The sequence below is a fragment of the Coloeus monedula genome, assembly GCF_965178545.1.
Source record: "Coloeus monedula genome assembly, chromosome: 24".
Lineage (NCBI taxonomy): Eukaryota > Metazoa > Chordata > Aves > Passeriformes > Corvidae > Coloeus > Coloeus monedula.
Genome location: NC_138804.1, coordinates 1,317,374 through 1,340,756, shown reverse-complemented (window position 1 = coordinate 1,340,756; position 23,383 = coordinate 1,317,374). Strand labels below are relative to the sequence as shown.

Genomic DNA, 23,383 nt, shown 5'->3' with positions numbered 1-23,383 from the left:
TCGGCCTCCAAATGACTCATCTTGTTTCAGTGGAACAGTTCCTGCACAAATACAGGACTGGCTTATCACTGACATTTCCTGCTCCTCCAGGCTAAATGTGTCAGCCTGACCCCAAAACCAGCTCTGAAAGACAAGAGGTTTTTTTTTTTTTTTAATTATCTCAAAGATAGTGAGGAAAAACAGCCAGACCTTGTGTCATCCTTGATCTGAATTGAAAAGTACACGCTGTTTTGCTCCCCAGACAAGAGAGCACATTTGCAGCCTGCAAAATGCTATTTCTTAATCCCACGGACATGTCCTGGCTTGAAAACATCCACACACTGGGGTGAGATTGTGTTTTAGCAGAAATAAACACACTAGAGATAGAAACAAAGCAAAAATCTGCTGTGATGTGCATTATAGGAGAGTTGTTTATTAATTCGTGGAATCTCAAGGCTTACAGCCGATACTGCTGTCTTCCATCTAAAGACAAAAAGCTGCTATAAGGACCTCAACCATAACATTGTGCCAAGAAATCCAAAGCAAAGGGAGGAAAACAAATTAATTTCAGCTTGCTTTGTGCAAACATACAATAAAGAATAGGAACAAAGGTCTGGGCTCGGGTATGTCAACACATCTTGTGTATTAAAACATATGCTGGCTTTTTTTAATAACTGCATGATGAATACAAACTTCTTTTTCGAGTCTTTACCTTGTCCTGGGATGGGTCACAGCCCTGTAACACCACACCAGGAAGGAAACAGTTTTGTTTTAAATGTTTTAGGGATAAAGCAGGAATGTGTAATTTTTCCTTTCTGTAGCTAAAAGTACAGGGCAACTCAATGAACCCAGGGTCTGTACCTCAAAATAAAAACTCGGAATGTTCATGTGTTGTTTTTAAGTACTGCCCTGACTTGGTGGGGTTGGAACTGAACTCGTTGCTTTCCATTTTCTTTGAAACTTCCTTTTTTTGGCCTTTAATGTGGTGTACAAGGCTCAACAGGCCCCTTAATACACTCTCACATGTGCAAATTTCTTATGTATACCTACCTAATTTTCATTCATCCTACGCATGGTAAAGGCCAAATCTTGTGGTTTTTTTCTTCAAAATAATCCTTTGAGGTAAAATAAGAGAATTTGAATATAAACACAAACCACAGGCACTGGCACAGGCTCTGCATACCCACAGTGTTGGTTTAAACCTGGGGAAATACAGGTTTAAACCAAACAAGCTTTTCCCTGTATTTTGACCTGAAACATCCCTCTACGTTATTTTTAATACTTTAAATTTAAACATTAAATAGTTTAACTAAATGCAGGCGTGGGGAATGGGCTCAACAAACCCAAGACCCTCCCTTTGACATCAGAACGCTGCAGGGATCTCTGGGGGGCTGGATTTTACTCTTTGTTCGCTGAATCCCCTCTCTCGACGCCCCTAGCACAGCCAGGTGTTTTGTGCGTTTTTTTTGGTTTTTTTTTTTGTTAATTATTTTACCTCTTTGAAGCCCTCAGCGGCAGCTGGCGCGGGCGTTCCCCACTTTTTTTGTTGTGCTAATTCGCGGGCGGGGCGGGGCTGGCAGCGTGTCCGGGGGGCTGTGCAGAGGGGCCGGGGGACCTGCGGGCGGTGCCCGGCAGCGGGGCCGGGCCGGGCGGGACAAAGAGCGGCGACCGCTCCCGCGCTGCCCTTCGTGAGGGGATTCAAATGGCGGCCCCGCCCGCCCGCGCGCCGCGGCCGCTCTGCCCCGGGCCCGCCTGGCAACAGGCGGGGCTTGGCTCCCATTGGCGGAGCGGGCGAGCGGCGCGCTCCCATTGGCTGCGGCCGCGCGGCCCCGCGGAGGGGGGAGGAGGGAGACGGTGTTAAACGGCGCAGGACGCGGCCGCCATTTTGTGAGGGAGAGCGAGGGGCGGTGCGGAGTGGAGGGAGCTTTGGGGACGGGGGTCGGACAGTGACGGTGGGGCAGCGCGGAGTCGGTTCTTGAAGGGCCGTGTGTGTGTCCGTGCGTGTGGGCGAGCGGAGCGGACAGAAGTCGGTAAGGGCGGAGCGGTGCGGGAAGGAGCGGGCGCAGCTGCCGCCATGTTGTGCTCCGTTGTTGGGGACGGGGGGTGGCGGGTCCCGGCTCCCCCCGGGTGTCGGTGGGAGAAGAAGGGAGAATGTAAAGGAGGCGAACAAGCTCCGGTCGACGGTAGCAGACGGCAGCTGGGCCGGGGCCGGTGACGTTATCCCGGGTTTTGGTTTCAGTCCAAACAAGGCGGAAGCTGGAAATGGAGATGGGCGGCTCCTCTGGAGCTGTGGGAGGGATGGGCAGGGGGCTCCTGAGTTTGGAGAGTGAGAGGAGCTGAACAGATGGGAGTGCGTCATGGTCAAAATCTCAGCGATCTCGGGAAAAGACGAACGATGAGTAAAACAGGAAATTAGCGTAAGAGTTATTAAGGAATTACGTGGGTAACGAAGGTGAAAGAAGCAGCTGACCGATGACAAATAGAGCTCTGCGGTGGCTGGGGAAGGGTTTGAACACTGTGGGCAGTTCCTGTATTGGACCCAGTTCCCAAAGTATTTTCCATTGTATTTTACTTTTTCCCTACTAAAACCAAAGGGATAAAGTTCTTGATTGCCTAAAATGCTTTTTAAGACAGAGCATGAGAAAAAAAGTTGTTGCTTGGAAAATGCTAAGTCTGATGGTGAACTTTATGTAAGTGGAGAAAACAAATAATGCTGTGTTTTTTGGGGTGAGGTTTTGGGGTTTTGTTTGTAGCATGTTGTAATCTTTAACAAATAAAGAGACACAGCTGACTCTCAATTCTGTGAATTTTTTCTGCTGCCTTTCTTTCCACCCCAAATTGAAACAATTGTTTCCTTAATCTGAATTCAAGTTTCTTTCTCGTTTCTGCAGCAGGACTTCTCCCTTAGAGCTTCTGTGCCGAGAATCCGATGTTGGGCTCGGCTCCCTGGCTGAAGACAGCAGGTCAGCCCATGAAAACTTCTATTCCCAGCCAAAGGAAGGAGTCCAGCACAAGGCAGTACCTGTTCTTTCAGGCTTGGAAGCAAGAAAGGGGGCAAGAATTGGAGAGTGTGGAATCGGAGAAGACCACTGAGAGGTAAATGGGGTTGGGAGAGGGAAATACATCGCAAGAGGAAAGTGCTGAGTACCCTATGCTGCTGTCTGGGTGTTGGCTTTGGTAGTTGAATTACAGTCTGTTCCACCTGAGGTGGTTTCAGTTCACTTTGGGTTTATCAGAGCAGTTCTTGCTTACCAGGAAGTCTGGGGAGTGGCTTTATCAATGCAAACTTTGCCCAATTCTTAGGTGTTAACAGACTGAATTTAAATGTCTGCAGCACTCAATACTGACTGATTAAATCTGGCTCTGCATTTTCTGAGCACCATTTTGTCCTCCAGTTACACCTTTTCCGAGGAGAGAAGTGGCTTGTTTAGAGCAAGTTTTGGTTAGACTGATTTTTGTCCCTTTGCAATCGAAACATTCTCAGAACTATTTTGTTTTAAAAGAAGAGTAATGAAGACTTATCTGGACTCTTCTTGTTTTCACAGGTGACATTTAAGTTGAAGATGGGTGGTGGAGAAAGATACAACATTCCCAGTCCCCAGTCTAGAAATACCACCAAGAACCATCAGCAACTTAAAAACAGGCAGAAGAACAAAGACCAGAATTCTCAGATGAAAACCTGTGTGAAGAAGGAAAGAGGCCACGGATGCAGCTCCTCTCCTGGTGCATGGCAGGCCATGCAGAAAGGGGGGAAGAACAATGTTCACTTCCCCAAGAATCCCAATTGGAATCCTGCTCTATCCAATTGCAACCTGTTGTTCACCCCTCAGAGCAACCAGAACTATGCTGGGGCCAAGTTCAGCGAGCCACCCTCCCCAAGTGTTCTGCCTAAGCCACCAAGCCACTGGGTACCTGTTTCTTTTAAACCTTCTGATAAAGAAATAATGACATTTCAGCTCAAAACCTTACTGAAAGTCCAGGCCTGAGATGTAACTTGTGTGATTTTCAGAAGCGATTTTGATTGACAGGGTTTCAAATTTTGAGCATTGCTACTCCCCACTCCAGCTGCACAGCTGTGCAGGACCAGGTGTTCTTGCTGCATGTAGTTAGTCACTTGGAGAGGGGTGCAAGTTTACATTCCCCTCATCTTTTACCTCAAAAGTTCAGTGCTGTGTCCACCTCACTGTGAAATAGTTATTTTCTCAAAAATCAGTCAAATCCTGAGCAGTCACCATTTATTGCATTTAAGAATAAATGGGGACTGTGTTCCAAAATTGGAATTGTGACTTTGAATTGTTAGAAAACCAGCTTTTACCTAACTTAATGCAGCATGAACTGAAAACTACGCACTGAAAACTTCAGTCAGGTTATTTGCTGCTTTTCAGACTGGTGTAAGATGTGCTAAACACTCTGCAGAGCAGAAACTTCCACCTGGGCACGAGGGGAGGCACAGCTGATTCTCTCACCTGTCCCTGTGACCTTTAGTGGCACTCCTGCAGCGGTGGGTGAGCGTTTCAAGCCCTTGGCTCCCATCTGGAATGTTCTGAAAGGGTGTGGAAGAACTCCTCAGGCAGATTGATAAAGCCTCTGCAGCTGTGATTCCCGGGAACCTCCATGAGTGCCAACTAAAGACCTTGCATCAGGTGACTGCCAAAAATCCCCCCCAAATCCTTTGTATGCCCACTGCACTGAGGAGTTCTAAATCACATTTTTGTATCAGTTTTTATAAAATGGGTGGAGTAGTTCCTTAGTCTGATCTTAAATGGGTTCTCCTGTACCAATTAATAGTTGGGGGCAAGTGTTAGATGCTCTCACAGGGAAAACAGAGCCATGTAAATACATGTAAAACATTGTAGCATATGTAAATTTCTGCTGGGCTTTCCTGCACAGAAGTATTTTTAGTACAAAACTGCTGAATGTAAGATGACCATGTTGAGTACGTGGCCTGGTTTTAAAAAATGATATTTTGTTTAAAAAAAAAAATTAAAAAAAAAAAAAAGACATTTGTGGCTGTGCCCTTGCACTTCACATGCAGTGAATATGCACATTTGTATTTGGTTGTAATCTCATTTTTGTTACAGTAAAATCAGTGCAAAAGAGGCTTATTTAGATTTTTTTTTTAATTAAAGAAAAAAAACCTTAAAAAAAAAAAAAGCTGCTGGAGCTTCAAATCCTCCTGTTGTGAATGTGTAGGAGAGGTGTGTGTTCAGTGATGAAAAAAACCTGAAATGTTGCAAATCAAGTGTTTCACAAGAAATGCAAATGCCTGGGTTGGGTGCTCCATAAGCCTGAAGGATTGTCATCATTCTGTGTTTCTGAAATGCATCAATGCTCTGTAACACGATGTTTTGTTCAGTCTTTGCTGAAATCCCTCGGCAGAGGGCCAGGGCAGGTGGCTCCAGTGCTATCACCCTCCAGCTGATCCTGCAGGAGGAACAGCTGGATTGTGAGAACAGGAGCAGCCAGGGTTCTTTCAAAATACAAGGATTACTAAAAACAAATGCTTTAATTTGAACAGGCCTTTTGCAGATTGTGAAATGTTTGGAGGTGTCTTTCTGTACATTCCAAATGCAGTGGCAGCTGAGCTGAATGTTTACAAAATTATTGCTCCAAATCACATGGAATTGGCAGTCTCTAAACTTGTGTTGTGACCTGGACTCCCACCAGAGTCTGAGCTGTATCCCAGTTAATTATCTATTCTTCAAATTGTCAATTACTGATGATGTTTGTACAAATTGGAAACAAAACATTTAAATAAACTTTTTTTTTTTACCCCCTAAAAGCATCTCTTTGTTTTCAGATGGAAACGGAAAAGTGGGATGACCTCATTTTGGCAGCTCACTTCCCAAGGGAGGTTTCTTTAGCTGCAGCCTTCAGGCCTTTCCAGTGGTTTGGGAACACAGGGCTTGAGAATTAACACTAATTAAGTTCCTGACAAAACCAAAAGCTGGTGAGGCTGGGAGGCAGCACTTGGGGCTCCGTCTCCCACAGACTACAGCTGGATTAATTAAGTCAGAAGGTGCTCTCAAGTTATAGTCAAAACTTGTACATTTTATTCCCAATTCACAGGGTTATTTGCACAGATGGAACACAAAACTCAAGAAGAAAGGATGTGGATGAATAAAACATCAGCATCTCCGATCAAACACACTACAGGGTACAGAGTCTTCCCTTCCTACAATAGTCTCAGCAGCAAGAGCATCGTAGACAAATATTATAGCAATGGACTACAGACTTTTTAAAGCAAGTTACAAGATAAATGGAGAAAACCAGCAATTCTTAATGGGTGATTATGTCCTAAAAATGTGTCAATTTTATCCCTTTGTACTTTAAAATGTTCATCTGCACCATCCCTGCCAAGACCCAAGCAGCAGTGCTGTGCATGGCTCCACTGCCCTTCTCTGAGCACACCCCGAGCTGTCATCCCAGACTCAACAGTCAGGAAAAAAAGCTCTTGTCCAAGCAGAGCGCTCAAAATAACATTGAAACCAAAAGATTCCACTTCGAATAAAACCATGATACTGTACATTAAACATCTTGATAAGACATAGAAAGGATAACATTGAGCTTTCAGAGACCAGGCTATCAGAGTCCCTAATTAAACACCCAGCTACTTAACCACTAAATTGAAGATTTTTAATTACCAGTTGGGTGCATGGACTTTAGGTGAAAAAGAAGTTCCAATAGAGCCTTCTATGACTGCTGACACCAATCGATTCGCTGCAGATATTTTGGAGCACAGCCATTACTTTCAGCAGAATTATATTTTTTTTTTTTACACACTACTTCAATTCTACAAATTTTGCAGGAATGACAAAATCTACTTTTACCACAGAAAAACGTAATTCCCACCATTCTTGAGACTCCAAAAGAAAGATGCCTAGACATGATCTTTTGTAGCCTGCAATGTTCTTGCATTCCAGCTGTGCATAACCTGCAGGAAGCTTGCACAAGACAGGCTCCTGCTTTTTTTAGGGCAGGACTGGGATACCTGCATCAAGGAAGGGAGATGTTATCTAGATGGGCTGTGGCTTGACTTGCATGAATGCATAAACATTCCCTGCCCTTTTGGCCACATCCTGCTAACTCGTCCCCAACTGAAAGGCCCACAGAACAGCTTCTTCACAATTTTTCCATGGGAGCAAGAACTAGGACAACATCTTTATTCATGCACTCTTGAAACATCGTGGGTTTGTGTTCGGCTTTTCTGGCTTGTTCATATACACAAGTCAAGTCAAAGTTTAGTCCTACCTCTGGGAGAGAAAGAAAGAACCATCAGAACTGGCAGACACTACATTATACTTGCAATGATCTGGCTTTTCAAAACAAAAATTAAACTCTGCTATACATAAATGCTGAGGCACACAATATAAGGACATGCTGACACAACAGTTAAGGAATTGTTACTGTTACTCTGCACTCTCCAATCAGCCCCCCTGCCTGGGCACGGAGATTTCTCCTCCCTCCTCCCACCCTTCCAGCTCCAATTCCAGCTGGACCAGCACCACCATTAACCACAGCAATCCCTGCAGGTCCCTGACACAGTCACAGCCACGCTCTCCCCACCACTCGGGCACGAGGACCCCTTTGAAGCAGGATTTAGTCATGAAGACTATATCTATATATGTCTCTCTGTATATAGATATAAAGCTGGAAATGGTGGGGGTTTCTGCTGTTAGAAGCAGAAATAATCACAGCTCAACTTATAAAGGGTGACAGTGGGTTTATCAAAGCAATTACAGAGGATTTTTGTCTTTCAGGGCAGAACCTCCAGCTGGGCACACTACCAGTGCCAGGAGGCAGCTCCATCCCTGTTGCCACCTCCCACAGGACCACTGCTGGCACCAGTTTTGATATGGCAATTATAAATTAATATGGTGATACTGTACATTTGATTTTGTATGAACCTTCAGTTGTTGCTTTAAAGTAGTTTCATAACCTGGCTAATAATATCGGAATTATAACCTATGGGGCAAGCCCATCCAGCAATAACTAAAGTTAATGGCAAAGAAAATTCAATATATTAGTCTACAACTTAATGCTTAGCATTCTCAGTTTGTCTTGTACCCTTTCAAAAATGTGAAGTGACATTTATTCAGACACTAAATGAAAAATTCCTGCCTTTACTGAAATACCATAGTAAGGATTTTACTCCATAAGGGATGCATAGCTCTACTCCTAACCATGCTCTGGAGTCAAATTCTAAAGCTACAATAATTCCAGTGGATCAGTATTTCCTTCATTTTTTTATTACAGCATGTTTGCTAAATTTACAGCAAGCAGAAAATAAGCTGGGTCTTTAGTTATTTTGATCAAAACATCGATGTTTTAAAGGTAGTACACAATATTTGTTAAAAAGAACATATAAAAATACCTTTTTAGAAGCCTCTATAAGAAAGGAAATACAAAGTTTAATCCCACAACTTTCCTCTGCTAGAGCTGCACGCTACTGCTACAGTTTTAAATAGACTTTTTGCTGTTTTTAAACTATACATCCAGGAAAGTCTACAAAATTAAAGGAACGTGCATATAAATGATTGCATAGCAGAACATGAACATTAACTGCAAACAGTAAAGAAAAAGTTAGAAATACTATCAAATGTACAAAGGTTCTAGGATCAACCCCTAAGCACGTTCCGCTGACCATATCCCAAAGCCATCTGCGCTTCTTGAAAGGCCCTGCTGAAACACTGAACCCAAACCCTAAAACATTTCTCTAAAAAGGAACTTTTGGAAATCAATGTCTTTATATGCTACAGACATCAGACAGTGAGGAACACTTAAGTGTTTGATGGTGGCTTTTGAAAGTAAAGAGGAATAAAAACAATGCCAAAAGCCATTTTCATAACAAAGGATCTTGCCTTCTAGAGAAACACTGGTAAGATTACACACTGGGTTTGTTATTTTTCACATTCAATTTTCTAAATATACTGTATTAGTGATAAACTACATAACTAGAGATGCAGCTCTTGTTCATATCCAACTTCAAACATTTGTTCTGAAGGAAAACGAAATCTTGTAACCAAACCACTATCCATTCTGAGGAAGGAGTGATTCAGACTTGCTTGCCCAACTGCTTTTTTGCTGTGTAAAAAGCAAGCCTGGTAACCCAGGGAGATGGCTACGGTTTGATACCTATGAATACACCAACTAACCACAGGAGTCATTGGCATAAAAGTTTAGTTCTTATATACTGTACACACACAACTCGAAACAATCTACTTGTATCTAACAGCAGGAAAACTAAGCAACTTTATGGTTAACTGCTCACTAAAATTTAGAATAGATACAAAAAACTGCATAAAATGTACACACAACCTAATATTTAGTTGCTCTGCCGTTTGCTGAAATCTGAATTTAGATTTTCCATTTCAAGGTGGGTTTTGCCCTCACACCTTCAGCACTAGCAGCCAGGGCAGAGGCAGTGAAGCCTCTATCCCGATGGGTCACGACACTGCACAGTCTCTGAGCAAGCTTCAAGACCAACTCTCTCCCCGTGTTGTACATGCAAGGTCAGTACCATCTCTCCAGAGAGCAGGGTAAAGAGAAATCTCCCAAATTTCTCTCCACAGAGCTCCACCTGCCAACCTGCTGGTGGGCACGGAGAACACTGAAACCTGCCCTGGAGCCATGGAAACAAACTGCCAGTCTGATTTCCCAGCAGCCAGTGTTGCACTACAGCTGTCCAGTTTTCCTTTTTTCTCACAAAGTTTAGCTGTTTAAACAGCTGGTTTAACTGTCCAGCACAAACTGGTACCAATTTCTCTATGGGTGTGACATTTGTAAAAGGACAATGTTGCAAGTTACGATCAATCAAGTCATCACCAAATATCTAAGCATTAAAAATGCAAATCTTTACAAAAATATACATAGAGACACCACAACCAAATCAGTAGCTGCCCATGACATTTAACCAACTGGACAATCTCTCTCCCTCTCTCTCTCTCTCTCTGTGGCTTCTCAACACTGTTGTAATTTTAACCATTGTCGGCTACAGGGAAAACTGACAAAGAAAATATTTTTTAGCACTGTTGCAACATCATATTCCTGATAATTTAAGTAAACTGAACTGTGTGTAAATGAATCTTACATGCCTAAACCAACATGGATACACTGTTAGTGGCCACTGGACTTGGGACTAGTCCAAGACCTCGATCTGGATTTTGACCTAGATCTAGAATGTGATCTTGACTGTGATTTGGATCTAGCTGGTTCTTTTTTTCTCGACTCCTTCTCATATCTTGAGCTGGACTTATAGTGTGTTTTAGAATCTGTTTTAGAGGTGCCTCTAGATTTGGTGTGAGATGCAGACCTAGACCGTGATTTAGCCTTCATTTCTTTCTTGGGCTGTGACTTGGATCGTGATCTTGAATTGGACTTAGATCTTGAAAAAGATCGATTGCGGTGTTTGAACCTATCAGAATAAAGGGGAGAGAGGAGATTTGAATGTAAAAACACTATTCTTAGACATCTAGTACATTAAAAATTGTTTACCGTTTTTGCAGGAGAAACTTTTTTTTAAACCTATAGTTAAAGGAATACAGTGATCTAGTTTGCAATTCAAAGGGTGTAAAAAGTGTTTTACCTATCATTGTCCGAATGGCTTCTGCTACGACGAGGTCTTCCAGTAGGTCTACTGCTAAAAAGGTACATCAGAAAGAGTAAACGGTGACAAATCCCTATGTAAATGTACAAATACTTAATACATTATCTTTTCAAGCTGTGCATTTGCTTTCAGTTATTCTCCAATGCAACACAGAATTGTTTCATTCACTACTCCTGATCAGATGCAGCATGCAAGGTACGCAACTCCCAGCGGTTACTCCCACGATAGAAAAAAAAAGATTATTCAAAACTGTAACAATTAAATAGTCAGCGTGGTGTCTCTGTGCTGTGCAGTTGAGGCCAACCCCACACACTACACTTACTTTCTGGGACTATAGGATCTTCTATAGCTGTAATCAAAGGAGCGACTCCTCGACCGTCTCCGCTCGTAACTGCGACTCCGAGACCGCCTGTATCTGTCATAGTCATCGTAACGAGAAGAACTGTACAGGTTTCTCCCTTCCTTGGCTTTCATTTGGTTTGGTGCTGTAAAAATAGCAATATTTGCAAGTGAAAAAGATGCCCTACTTTTCCCCCTCAAGGTCTAAGCCATGTATATGGTGCTGAGCAGAAAGGCTCACTCATGGTTTGATGTTTATGAAGGGACAAGTGAGAGGCTGCTCTGTGCCACTTGTTTTGTGCTGCTTTAGCCACTGGACACAAATTAATGTAGCCTGGGGGGCATTATAAATCTAGGAAGCAAAAAAAAGAAAAAAACCCCCTCAAAACCAGTCAGAAAGGACTAATGCTCCATAAAACCAGAACAGAGAGCTGGTCAAAGTGATTTCAGGCCAGCTGGAAACTGGTAGGACAGGTCAGACCCATGACTGACACATTGTGACATTCCCGAATTTACCCAATGAGTGAAAGCTAATTGAACACTTTTTCCTGACTGCACAGCACCATCACCACACCTGATCCACAGCTGTCTTTAATGATTAAAGGCCCATCTTACACAGAGGCTTCAGTGGATGCCACACAAAGAGAAGTCTGATTCCAAAAGGAACCCCCCATTAAAACAATTCACTTTTACTCTGCAGCTTAAAGTAATTAAAAATGAATGAACCTATTAGTCTTCCACAGTATTTCCTCTATCCTTTCTGTGTATCAAATTCAACCCCAAAGAACATGCTCTTAAGTATTTTAAACAGACTACGCTGTAACAAACACCCTCTGTACTAAATGGCTTCAATTTTTTATGTTTTAAGTGCTGCTTGCAACACACTAAGGTGGATTTAGTTAATTTTGTTCAGAAACTTATTAGAAATTCCAATGTCTATATACAGGACAGAAACTTGTCCTACGGAGTGCAGAATTTCCATTGACTCCATTAAAGTTAATTGTGAGTACTTGAGGGAAAACTGGACAGTCAGGTTGTTCCTCTGAGAGCTGTAACTAAAGACCTTTAAGGCACTTTTATTTGCAGGCATAACATGAGTATTACAGTTCTGGTTTAGACCAACAGGTTTGTACCAGGTTTACAAATCTGTATCTCCCTGCAAATTAAGACTATGCACACAAATAACAGATTTCAAAGACCTAAGTTCTCTTTCCAATTATCTGTTCAGAAAATACAAATTCTGCTCCACCTTGAATTGAGATACCTTGAAATTGACTTTTATCCTGAAGCCAAATGAAAATGAAGACATTACCTCAATCCTGGAAATCACACAGAGCTGCACAGAAAGCTCCAAAGAATGACTGTGGTGACTGTCGTACTTAGTTATCCATTTATAATTAAAACGAGTCATTAACAGTTACTGGATAAAAGGCAGAACATCCACATGCTATTTATATAAAATAAGAACATACCACAACAATTAGCACCACGTGCAGCGTTGTGTGGTGCTGAAATTCAGGCTAAATTCAGGGTGTGATAAAATTCAGGCACTTACTCTTGCGATCCCCCTGTGCAAACTGGATTTCTATTTGCCGACCACAAATCCACTTTCGATCCAAATTATGGAGAGCATCTTCTGCATCACGGACATCTTCAAATGTGGGGAGTGTTAAGGTACTTGGGAATTTGAGCAGTTTAACAGATTTGGTATTTAAAATAAAAATGAAAATTTTCAAGTTATTTTCTCATTTTACAGCCATGTTTTAAGTTCTTTTGTCATGCTACTCTACACGTTATGGAATTTTTTTTTAATTAACCACCAGCTATCTCAGAACTCCTGTAATAAAATTAAAATCTTGTAATATGACCATGAATTTATCCATCAGCAAGCAGTTGCTATGTGATACTCTTAATTATTTTCTTCTCCCACTTGTACTTATGCAAAGAAAAGAGAGGTATCCTTTCAAAATACACTTATTAATGGTCATTTAGTTTTCTCCACTTCATTGAGTTTATTAAAATTAAGCCCTAGTTCTTAAATTATGTTGGACATACCAACAGTAAATATTAACTATTAACTTTAGAATTATAATTAAGCTTTCCTTTTTTTTTTTTTTAACAACTGATTTTAAGTTTAACTTATGCCATGTCACAGCCCTGTCTGCAGAGCTTCCCCAGCGTGAGAGAAGAGCAGACACTGCGAGCCCTGCACTGGCACTCAGGGCCAAGCTACAGTGACAGACATTCATTTCAATGCTGGAATTTACACCCCTACTTCCAGCTTCTGGGACCCAAAAACATGAGTTGCCTTTCCCCTCCAGACCACTCATTTCTCAGCAGCATCATCTCTGCAGGAGAGAAACTTCCATGTTGCAGCATCTCCCTCAAAACCCCAGACCGAATGTGATTTCATTCAGACCACAGTTACAGTAGCACTCACAAGAGAAATATTACAGGTTTTGTCAATGGACTAAACCAGAATAATTCATCAAATTACTGCTTACATGACAGACAGAAGAAAAACTGTTATTCTGTAGGATACATCAGGTATGACTCCTTTAATCTTGGCCACCATTCAACTTCATCTTGACCTTTAACTCTTTAAGTGCTTGTCAGAAGGACTTGTCATGAGATGCTTGGCCAAAAATGACAGATGGCTTTATCTTTTACTTTGAAAAACAACCTTTTCCCCCTTTTGTAGATAAAGCGAAGCTTTGTCTCCCATTATGGCTTGTCCTTCTTCCAGCTTTTCTTTATTTTTTCTTTTCCCAAACTCTCCCTTCTCTTCAAGCCTGATCCTTAAGAGGTCTTTGGCTTGTCTACTTGCCTTAATTGTTGAACTCTACTCTAAAGGTTCTTTCATGCTTTCTCTTTGGGGTCGCCATTACTGTACAGCTTTACATTCTGAGGCAACAACAGAGGACAGCAAATTAGGGGACAATATTAAAGAAAGAAGTTCACCTCATTTTTTACACAATCTGATTTTGATCAAGTGATTCCAGTTTCCATTTGTTAAATTAACAATGAATAGCAGCCACATTTTGCTAAGCACAACTTTACTTACACACCAGTGATAATAAAAACGTGCTAGACAATTTTGAGTCAGTGATAAATTTTCATTTAAATCATAAGAGTATTAATTTCAGTGACATAAGCAAGCTTTTATATTACTGGACTTAAGTTTTGCAAAAAAGGCAAAGAACAATTGAGAGAAGTTAATCTTCAAAAATAACGAAACACCACGACATAAGTAAGACACTTATTAGATACAACACAAAAGTAAACTGCTTTTTCATTTAGATTGGTTACCTCTTACACAAACTTGAATTTCAAACTTCAACACCCCTCACTAATGAGCCATCTGAAGAAAGGATATTGAACATAGGCAAATCCTCTGGGACGGCGAGTGTAGAAGTCAAGTGGAACGTAAACATCAACTATAGGCCCATAACGACCAAATTCACGGCGCAAGTCTTCAGACCTGGAACACCACAAACACCTGATATGGTTTTTTCACTGGTTAAGGTGTTAAAAAACATCCACCAAAATAAAATAAAACAACAAAACCAAGTCAAATCTACAATTAACATGACCACCCCCCATTTTTGGAAGCATTTGGTGGAGGATGAAAGTAGCAAAACACTTTTTGGGGAAAAAAGTGTTTGGGCAGTTCACTGTTGGCAGCACACGGAGCTTTTCTGAAACACTCAAGACTCAGGATGCTCAAGATACACCCTGGCAGTTTGAAACAAGCCTTCAGCATAACTCAAGCACAAAAATGTAAACTGAGAAGTGATACACATCAGTTCATTCAATGCAGCCAAGGTTGGCAGAAAGTGAAAGAAAGGATTTTTAAGAATTATTATTGTTATTATTATTCACGTAACTCGACAGTCATTTTGCAACATGCAAACATCCATTATGAGATCCAAATAAACATTATGAGAACAAACCAGCCACCCAAACCCATTTCCATAAAATAATCAATACTTACAACCACATCAAATAGAACAGATCTCAAGTGAGCAGCCACTCATGCCCTCGGGATAGTTTTTCCAAAGAGTTGGCTTTAGAGAGCTGAGACAAAACTGTTCAGCTGCAACTACCCCTGACCAACACCCTCTCCTCAACAGAGCTTTCTTACTCACATCAGCTCCTCACACTCATTTTTGTGACATTTGAGGACAAAAAACCTGCATGCGAAGATTGATGTAATACCACATCTCGGCGGTATGTTAAGAGTCACTACTATTTTTTATATTTTTACATTTCTCTCGCATCAGTTGGGAAACAAATCTCCACACAGTCACTGCTGGCAAAAGGGAACTACAACCAGCATGGAGATCCCACAATGAAACCACCTCCAAGAGCCCTTTAAGGTGAAGCTTCAACAGGATCCACATTATTGTAAAGAATTTGGAAGTAATCGTCCTCAGCTGTTCTTAGAGTAAAATTAATTACTGGAAAGATGAAAAAAATAATGGAAAAATTAGAAAAGTTTTATTTCAAGTTACTTATCACAATGCTCTTAATCCATTCCATTGTGCCCACACTACTGCTGCTTGCTGAACAACTTTGGTCCAAGTAGCGCAGGAAGAGTTGGAAAACTTACATTTAATAGGACTAGACCTTACAGGGATCTCCGTACAAATTCTACACACAAATAACAACACAGGAGTGCTCTGACAAACGCATCCTGTGCCAACAATGCTCAGTAAGTGTTCCACAGCTGATAACAAACCAAAGGTGCTTGTTAACCACTAAAGGTGTTTGTCACTAAACTGCCGAAGTGAAATGAGGAAAACCAGCAGTTCACTAAAAACATATAAAGAATAAATAAGAACTTGTGCAATACTCCGTTTTTGTTCTTTTAATTCCCTAGGAGGAGTTCTCTCACCACACACGTTTAGTCCTTACGGGCTCTCGGTACAACACGGTTATAACGGAGAACAAGCATCGCTTCCCCCGATTCCGTACTGAGCGTCCTGAGAGGCCCCGGTACATAACAATTGCCGCACCAACATTCCACCTGAACTGGCAGCAGCTCCCACGCTAACGGGACCGGCTACGCCAAGAATTTTGGGCACAAATGCTCTATTTTCTCCCATCTAGCAGCAATACTGCATTTCCCAAGGAGCATTCCAAACTCCAGCGGCTGTCCAGCATCGCCCTGGGCACACATCCCGCCTGGATCTCCCGCTGGACACACTCAAAGGCGGCTGCGGGGAGTTTCACTTTGTTGCGGCCCAGCTTTGTTCTTTCTGGACGCTGTTTGGAAACGGATCCGCGTGGAGAGGCGGGGAACGAGCAACATCGCGAGGAGCGGAGGAAAATGGAAGGCAGGGCAAGGATAAGGGAGAGCGGAGAGAGGGAGAAGGCGAAGCGGAGGAAGGGAGCACGCCGGGCTCGCCCTCTTCCCTCCCTCGGCTGCGGGGGGACCCCCGCGCCCGCGGCCTAGCGAGCCCGCCAAAGCCTGCGCGAACCCCCGCTCCGCCCCCACTCACCGGGTGTCGTCGGCCACGTTCCGCACGAAGAGCGAGGTGTTGGGGGGCCGCAGGTAGCGGGACATGTCGATGGCGCTGGGAAAGAAGGAAGGAAGGAAGGAAGGAAGGAAGGAAGGAGGGAAGGAAGGAGGGAGGGAAGGAGCGAGCGCGGCCCGGGCGCGGCGGGAGCGGCTGAGGCGACCCTGGGGGAGCTGCACCGCCCGCCCGCGCGCCGCCTCTCGCGAGACTTCCCGCGGGGCTTCCGGCGAGAGCGAAACGCGGCGCCAAAACCCTGCCCCGGCTCGGCAGCGCGCATGCGCCCCGGCCCCGCGCGGGAGCGCCCGGGCCCTCCGGCGCGCGCCGCGCACGCGCGCTGCTCCCCGCCCGCGGCCGCGGGGCCTCGCTTTTCCCGCCGAAACAGAGGGGAGGGGAGCGCGCGCGGGGCAAGATGGCGGCCGCGCCCCCGCCGTGAGGGGACGGCGCGCTCCTGCTTCGCGCAGCCGCCTCAGGCCGCCCTGGCTCCCTCCTGTACCCTCCTGCGCAGCCAACTGACACGGCCTCCGGCTATACCGCCCTTCCTGAGGCTCGGGGGATCGCTGTCGTGTGGCCTTGTTGTTGCAAAATGCGGAGTATGTAGAAATTTTATTGAGAAACTTATGTTCTTTGATGTTTGGCGTTTTTCTGCTTTCAAGCCTAATCAACAAGGAGGGAGATGTATAACGCGTGGAACAGCAGCCAACAAGCTCTAAGTGATGTCCCTGTGTTAGAAAAACAAGTTGTTGCTAGAACTGCCTTTGTTAAGGTTTAGGGCTGGACACGCTTTGATGATCTCAGATCTAGGGGGAGATTAACAAAAAAAAAGTATGCCCACTGATAAAGGATGCAAAGAATGCAGAATTTATGGGCCATCTGGCAAGGACTCCCAAGATAAGGAAGAAACTAATAAATCCAACTCAGCAACTGTGCTGGAATGATCTCCAACTGGGTAACATGTAATTTTACATTTTACATCTGCAGGGGCAGGTCATGACCACCAACCCACAGACCACTGACCCAAAAGGAGAGAAAGACTGAGAACGGGACTAATTAGCATGAGAAACAACAGAATAATTAACCAAGAGAGGCTAGAATACTAATTCAGAACTATGTAACTTGTAGCCAAGGAACACGAATTCCTTTGTTTGCTAACTTGTAAATAGTAATAAATTTTGATAGTTGGTGTGCTCGATTTGTGGGATCGCACAGGGCCCCCAACTGTGCAACTCTGAAATAAATGACCAGTGTCTCTCTGGAGTGTGTAACTATTGTTGCACATGGAGTAATTAATCCAATTTTTGTGGAGAACACCATTACCCGTGTGGAGCCCCGGGAGTTTTCTTCGCACTGTTTGCACAGGACCAACCCTTTCCATTAAAGCCATTTGTGTGATGAAAACAATGCAGTTGGTGGGTGGAGAGATTATTTCTTACCACAATCATGTGTGACTCACATAAAGGTGGATAAGAGGCAGATCTGTGACCCAAAAGTCACAGGGTTCGATGAAGAGTTCAATGAACGGTGTCTGCATTTTCATGTGAGGGATTTTCAGAAGACTCCTGCAGGGACAGAAAGACTTGGAGCTGATGCAGCCCTGGTGTCTGCCACCAGTGTATTTTCATATTTATTTTTAATATTCATGAATGAAAACTGGTGGGAGGACATTGCTGTTCATATCTTGGCAATCTCACACTAAGAATTGCCTGATTTTTGCAGGTTTTGAATGACAGATGATTCAAGTTTGAATGGCAGATGAAGTTCAGTCACTAACACAGGAGATGTGCAGCCATGTACACTTCAAAAAAAAAGGAATTTCTGTGGTTGTATGTTCAGTGTGCAGGACTCAGCAGAGAAGGGATTGGGTCTCTGACCATGTTCTTTGAATTTAATATTTACAGTTAACATTTTTCTGTATGCATGCAGCAGGTTGAGTTGTTACCTTGTGCGATATAAACACAGATCTGCTTAGACAAATCATTAAAAGAACACAAAAAACAAATGAAGAAAGCACATTAGAGACTGGAGTTGTGGTGGGAGTGCTTGGCACAAAGAAAAAAGGAAAAAAAAAATTAGTTTGTGGACATTCTGAAAACAGTGGATTTACCAAAGAGTGGACTTTGGTGGTGGATAGAAATCCACGCTGCCAGGATTACCCTTTCAGAGCTTGTCAGATTGGGAATCAAAGCTTTGAACAAGATCCAAATTAGATTATTAATATTCCAATAGAGTCCTTCACAGAAAGATTCACTTGTTTTTGTGGAATAGTGGATCCAGAGCTATCATCCCAACCTGCTACACCATCTAGGAATGCTAATTCCTTCGGGCCATGGGACACGGATCTCAGTCTTGTCAAAATCCTTCAGGTTTGACTGCGTATTTCACCTCAATCTGGGATGCCCTGTGGCAGAAGGATACTGCCAGAAGGATGGGAAAGATTGGCACCATTGCTGGAAACATGAAATCACTGCAGTTGTGAAGAAAGCCAGGTGAAGTGTTCTTTTAAGAAGTTTTTAGAATTTTAGCCGTTAAAATGGTTTAGCATGAGTTTAAGTTCTAAATAAGAATCCTGTGCTTTTAGTGGGTAGTATCTACAACAATAATTTTGTAACAGCCTTAAATGAGTAATAATGGTCTCTGCCTTGGTTTAGAAATAAACCTGAACTGTCGTGCATCTTCCATCCTCCAATTTGCAGGTACAGCGTTGGATCATTGAAGACCTGCAGCATTCTGTGAATTGCCTGCTGGAAAACCACATCATGTGTTTGGTTTCAGGGTGTATTTGCAGCAGTTACCCAGCAACTTCCAGAGTGAAGGGTGGTGAGTTCTTGGACGGCTTTTTGCAGCACCAGTGCTTTAAAGTAGCCTCCTCCTCCTCCCTGCATTTTACCATCCCCGATATCTGTGTGGTTGATCTTGTTTCTGTGTAACTCACATGGAATTTAATTCTGGCTGCAGGAGTGTGCTTGGCATTAGAGCTGCCTGGGAAGCAAAATGAACACAATGATCCTTTATGCCAGTGAAACTCCCCCTGAGAACAGCCTTATCCCAGAATAAGAATACACTTCCCAAATTGCTTGTATCACACTGTAAGTGTTATTAACTAAAACACAACCTCTCCCTTCACAAACTGCTCTTCTAGCATGGGGAAGATGTAAACTCAGCACTCTTCACTGGGATGAAACCTCTCCATGAGGATTTTAAATGGCATGATCAGTCCAGTAGCTTTGTTCATGAAGGTCTTGCATCCCAAACCAATTCTAACAAATCTGCAGTGATTTAAATAAGCATGAAATGAGGTCGCTGATATAATAGTAGGATCTGATCAGCAGAGAAATGGTTCTAGGCACAGCTCCTGTGTGTTTACACTTCAGTAGAGACACACAATCTGAACAGTCTGGTTTGCTTGAGCTTCACAAACTTGGGCCATGACAAGACATTGGGAGTTAATTGCGAATTGGAAGAATGTTTCATTCCCTTTGCTTCCGTGGTGCCTCTTAACTGTACTGGTGTGTCATTCAGTTTAAGGACAGCCATCCCTGTTGTTAATGACTGGTAAGTACTTCGTAGCTGCTAAAATACTGCTGTTTCTATTCCTGGGGCATGTGGTACAGATCAGCTCAACAAATGCCTGATTGTTCTCTGCTGGGGTTTGGTTAACGACTAAAACTTTATTAGACACAGGAGTTAAAGCTGAGTGTGTTCAGTCTGTGTGTAAGAAACCAAGAAGCATTTCTGTAGCTTTTGGCTGCTCCCAAGGATTATTGTGGTGAAGTGGAACAATGTGATTTATGTCCAGGTTGGGTTGTCTGCGAGGCAAATTTCTGTCACTGAGGACAGAAGGGAAAACACAGTCCTGTAATAAGGGGAAGTGCTGTGTGAAAGGAGAGCAGAAATAATCATTATTTCCTGTACTGTTTGTTCAGATAAAACAAAGATCACACCTTGTGGAAAGTGCACTTTATTTTAGGTATGTAAAGGTGCCACAAAGAAGGGGATCTGTCCTTAGACTTTCTTGCCTCTTCTGACAAGCGTCACTCCACCGTATGTTATAGTCTGTGGAAGACAAATACACATTTAAAACTTGAGGAAATCCATAGCTAAGTGGCAGAAGTGTCTGTAATTCATGTATAAATCCATCCTACTCCACAAGAACAGACATTCACAGTACCTGCCTGTAAATATATGTACAACATTTGCATGGAGGAAAAGTTGGAGTTGGCTGTGCTCCTTGAAGCAGTGTTTATCCACAGGGACGCTTTGCAGACACTAAGAGCTAATCAACATTTTTTTCTTCAGCATTTTTCTGCAAGTGCCCTTCTTTTCCAGCACTTACCTCCACCATTTCGTTTCCTTTAATTTCCTGCTCGTGAGAGAATTTGTCTGATTTGCACACCAGCTTCCCGCCGACCAAGTTCACAGTGCACTGTTGGAACATTTTAAAAATGTTTTTAAAAATTTAGATTTTGGCATTCAACTTGAGTAAGTAGAGAACTAATATAAATTACAAAGATGTTTCATAATGACAGCTGCTGATTTAAACTGGAGAGCACAGCATTTGAACAGGAGTTTTTAGAGACATTTCTGTTTGTTGAAGTGATAGAAATGTTTGCAAATGGAAATGGTACGAACAAGTTCCACTCACGCACAAACTGAGGTTTAGGGATAAATAAAGAGATACCCCATTCTTGGAATGCTTTACCTTTAGCTTCCTGCCATCCATGGTGGTGATGTCAGCCTCTTTGCCAAGTGTAAACGAGTTAGTTACAGATTTGTTGGGTGTTTTGGATGTCACAACAAAGTCGTTGCCTTTTTGCTGTATTTCAACAACAGGCTTAATATCTTTGGCCAATTTGATAGTGTCATCTGGCAACCCTGTAAAAAGAGGCAAAAGAGGACTTTTTCTGTTAGGGAAATAGCAAATTCTTCTCTCCAACAAAGGCACAAAAGATCCAAACAAATACTGGAAGGTGATGTCCAAGTTAAAAACAAATCGTGTTTTGGATTCCTCACTTCTCTATGGGTTTTTTGCTCCATTCCTTCTAGCCTGGTTAGGTTTTGATATTATATTTGGTGATATGTCAGATCATGCATTGTTTCTTTTCCTAAGGGCTGGCCATTTTCAACTGGAACTGAATTTTATTCTCCTGAATATCTCTTATATACTCTTAAAAACCTCAACGGGTTTGTTTTGTTGGCAAAGGTAAGTGCATATTTATTGATGTAGCACCTCTTAAACCTCACATATTGCACCTGATAATCACTCAGAGATTACCCACCAGCTATCACAGGTGCTAATCACTCAGAGATTACTGACTGTGTATCACACCTGATAATCACTGACAGATTACTGACCACTAATCACACGTGTTAATCATTCACAGATTACTGAGAGCACTGGTGCTGCAGGAAGGGCTTCTGTACCAATAATTGGGACGCTGAATGCATCATTGACAGCTTGTTTCTAGTTAAATATAGTTACAAAATTACAAGTCAGTTAACACCACTTCATTTCTGTATGACTCTTTATTCTTGAGGAGCTGCTCTAACATTAAAGCAGGGGTTTGGGGGTTGTCCATAACCTTCCTACATCAATTTATACAATTTTCAGCTTCTTTTCACATCCAAATTAGATCGGACAGATTTAACCAAGCAGGGGAAGTTTGTCATAGAAATAAAAGGAAAAAAACCCGTGGAAATACAGCAGGAAAAGCTGTGGTGCCGTTGATTTGAGGAGGAAGCAGCCACTTACCCAGAGCCTTGAGAAAGGGCTCGAGGTTCTCCTGGGCGTAGATCTCCCAGGTGCCAGCGAACGCCATCGTGTGACAGAGTGAAGGCTCTCCCTGCTCATTGGGATGCTATTTATGGAAAGGGAAAGGCCAGCCCAAATTGTCAGATGGCTAATTATTAACTGGGAAGGAGCAATTATTAATCAGTTATTTGTTCTTAATGATCATAACCTCTCGTTCATGCTGCTCTTACCTTGAAAGTTGGGATGTTGCGTTTGTTGTGGATTACTGACCTCGGGTAATTGTCCATCGTTGTTGGAAAGTGTTGTAGTGCAGCTTCATTTGTTTGCTTTTTGTTCACGGCTTGTGTTTAACACATTTTCTGTGTTTTGAATGGAATTCTTCAGATAAAGTTGCATAATTTACAATAGATCGAGGTAATTAGTATTGTACTAATACTAATTACCTAATTATCTAAATACTAACTTCCTAATTATCACAATATTCTCTACTGGGGCACTTGAACCTTAAATGGTGGATAAAGAATGAATAAAATCCACAGCTATTTCTTCCAAAATTGTGGGCCTCCAATTGCTTGAGGACAGGGAAAATCATGTTGGAGTGGGACATCAGCGATGACTTTATCCAGCAGATGTCAGTGATGGGCATCTAACTCTGAATTAAATTCAGTTTCTTATTACTTTTTTTAAAGTAGAAGACAAAAGATAAAGCATGGTACATTGCTTGGAGAGTGAATGCAGGAAGTAAATAGGATGTGTTATTTTTTCTTCTCACCAACTGCACCAGGAATTCCTCACTCATTCCAGCCCTTGAGTGATGTTCCTTGCTGTCTGTGCAGGCATGACTGTTGATTTTGGAAGACATTCATTAGATTATGTGTCTTGCAGTTAGATTGCTTAATTCAAATAGAGCCTGTATCCCAGGGGTTGGTGACCTTTCTAAGTTAACTTTTCATTCTATTTAAATAGAAACCCAGTGCTCAGCTTTTTCTTACCAATTCACAACTCTCTTTTTAGTAGGTAATTCTAAAGAAGATTCACACACAAAGAGCCAGATTTTGTAAATGTGATTGCATTTACCTGTGAGAATTCCTGATTTGCAGGGCCATTTTTATGTGTGGAGTGTGTCCTGACTTCCCATACACCCACAGATGGAGTGATTTCATCATGGATATACTCAAAGCAGTGCTGAGA

The 23,383-nt window shown here is 42.6% G+C and overlaps 3 protein-coding genes and 1 long non-coding RNA gene across 10 annotated transcripts; 2 read left to right on the top strand and 2 right to left on the bottom strand.

The window, feature by feature from the left end:
* The first annotated feature begins 1,870 nt into the window (after positions 1-1,870).
* On the top strand, positions 1,871-5,755 carry PNRC2 (proline rich nuclear receptor coactivator 2). Of its 2 annotated transcripts, none has more exons than XM_082296746.1 (3): positions 1,871-2,009; positions 2,874-3,075; positions 3,525-5,755. In XM_082296746.1, exon 3 carries the CDS (start codon positions 3,543-3,545, stop codon positions 3,963-3,965), a length of 423 nt encoding a protein of 140 aa, XP_082152872.1. In that variant the 5' UTR covers positions 1,871-2,009; positions 2,874-3,075; positions 3,525-3,542; the 3' UTR covers positions 3,966-5,755. The 2 variants fall into 2 exon arrangements, with proteins under 2 accessions (XP_082152872.1, XP_082152871.1); XM_082296745.1 differs by having other exon boundaries at positions 1,875-2,009; positions 2,871-3,075.
* Positions 5,756-6,009: 254 nt separating this feature from the next.
* On the bottom strand, positions 6,010-16,631 carry SRSF10 (serine and arginine rich splicing factor 10). Of its 6 annotated transcripts, XM_082296701.1 has the most exons (7): positions 16,429-16,631; positions 14,301-14,405; positions 12,480-12,583; positions 10,908-11,070; positions 10,565-10,618; positions 10,292-10,393; positions 6,010-7,232 (listed from the first exon to the last, which is right to left on the bottom strand). In XM_082296701.1, the coding sequence occupies exons 1-7, from the start codon at positions 16,491-16,493 to the stop codon at positions 7,214-7,216; spliced, it is 612 nt and encodes a 203-aa protein (XP_082152827.1). In that variant the 5' UTR covers positions 16,494-16,631; the 3' UTR covers positions 6,010-7,213. The 6 variants fall into 6 exon arrangements, with proteins under 6 accessions (XP_082152827.1, XP_082152828.1, XP_082152829.1 ...); XM_082296702.1 differs by lacking the exon at positions 10,292-10,393; XM_082296703.1 differs by lacking the exon at positions 10,292-10,393 and having other exon boundaries at positions 10,565-10,615.
* A 230-nt stretch (positions 16,632-16,861) lies between these two features.
* Positions 16,862-21,934, top strand: LOC309581771. Its single transcript, XR_014227058.1, has 4 exons — positions 16,862-17,036; positions 18,807-18,929; positions 19,137-19,260; positions 21,551-21,934. It is a non-coding gene; the product is annotated as an uncharacterized lncRNA (long non-coding RNA).
* Positions 20,331-23,169, bottom strand: LOC309581770 (fatty acid-binding protein, liver-like). Its single transcript, XM_082296540.1, has 3 exons — positions 22,193-23,169; positions 21,143-21,315; positions 20,331-20,866 (listed from the first exon to the last, which is right to left on the bottom strand). The coding sequence occupies exons 1-3, from the start codon at positions 22,257-22,259 to the stop codon at positions 20,717-20,719; spliced, it is 390 nt and encodes a 129-aa protein (XP_082152666.1). The 5' UTR covers positions 22,260-23,169; the 3' UTR covers positions 20,331-20,716.
* Between the last annotated feature and the right edge of the window lie 214 nt (positions 23,170-23,383).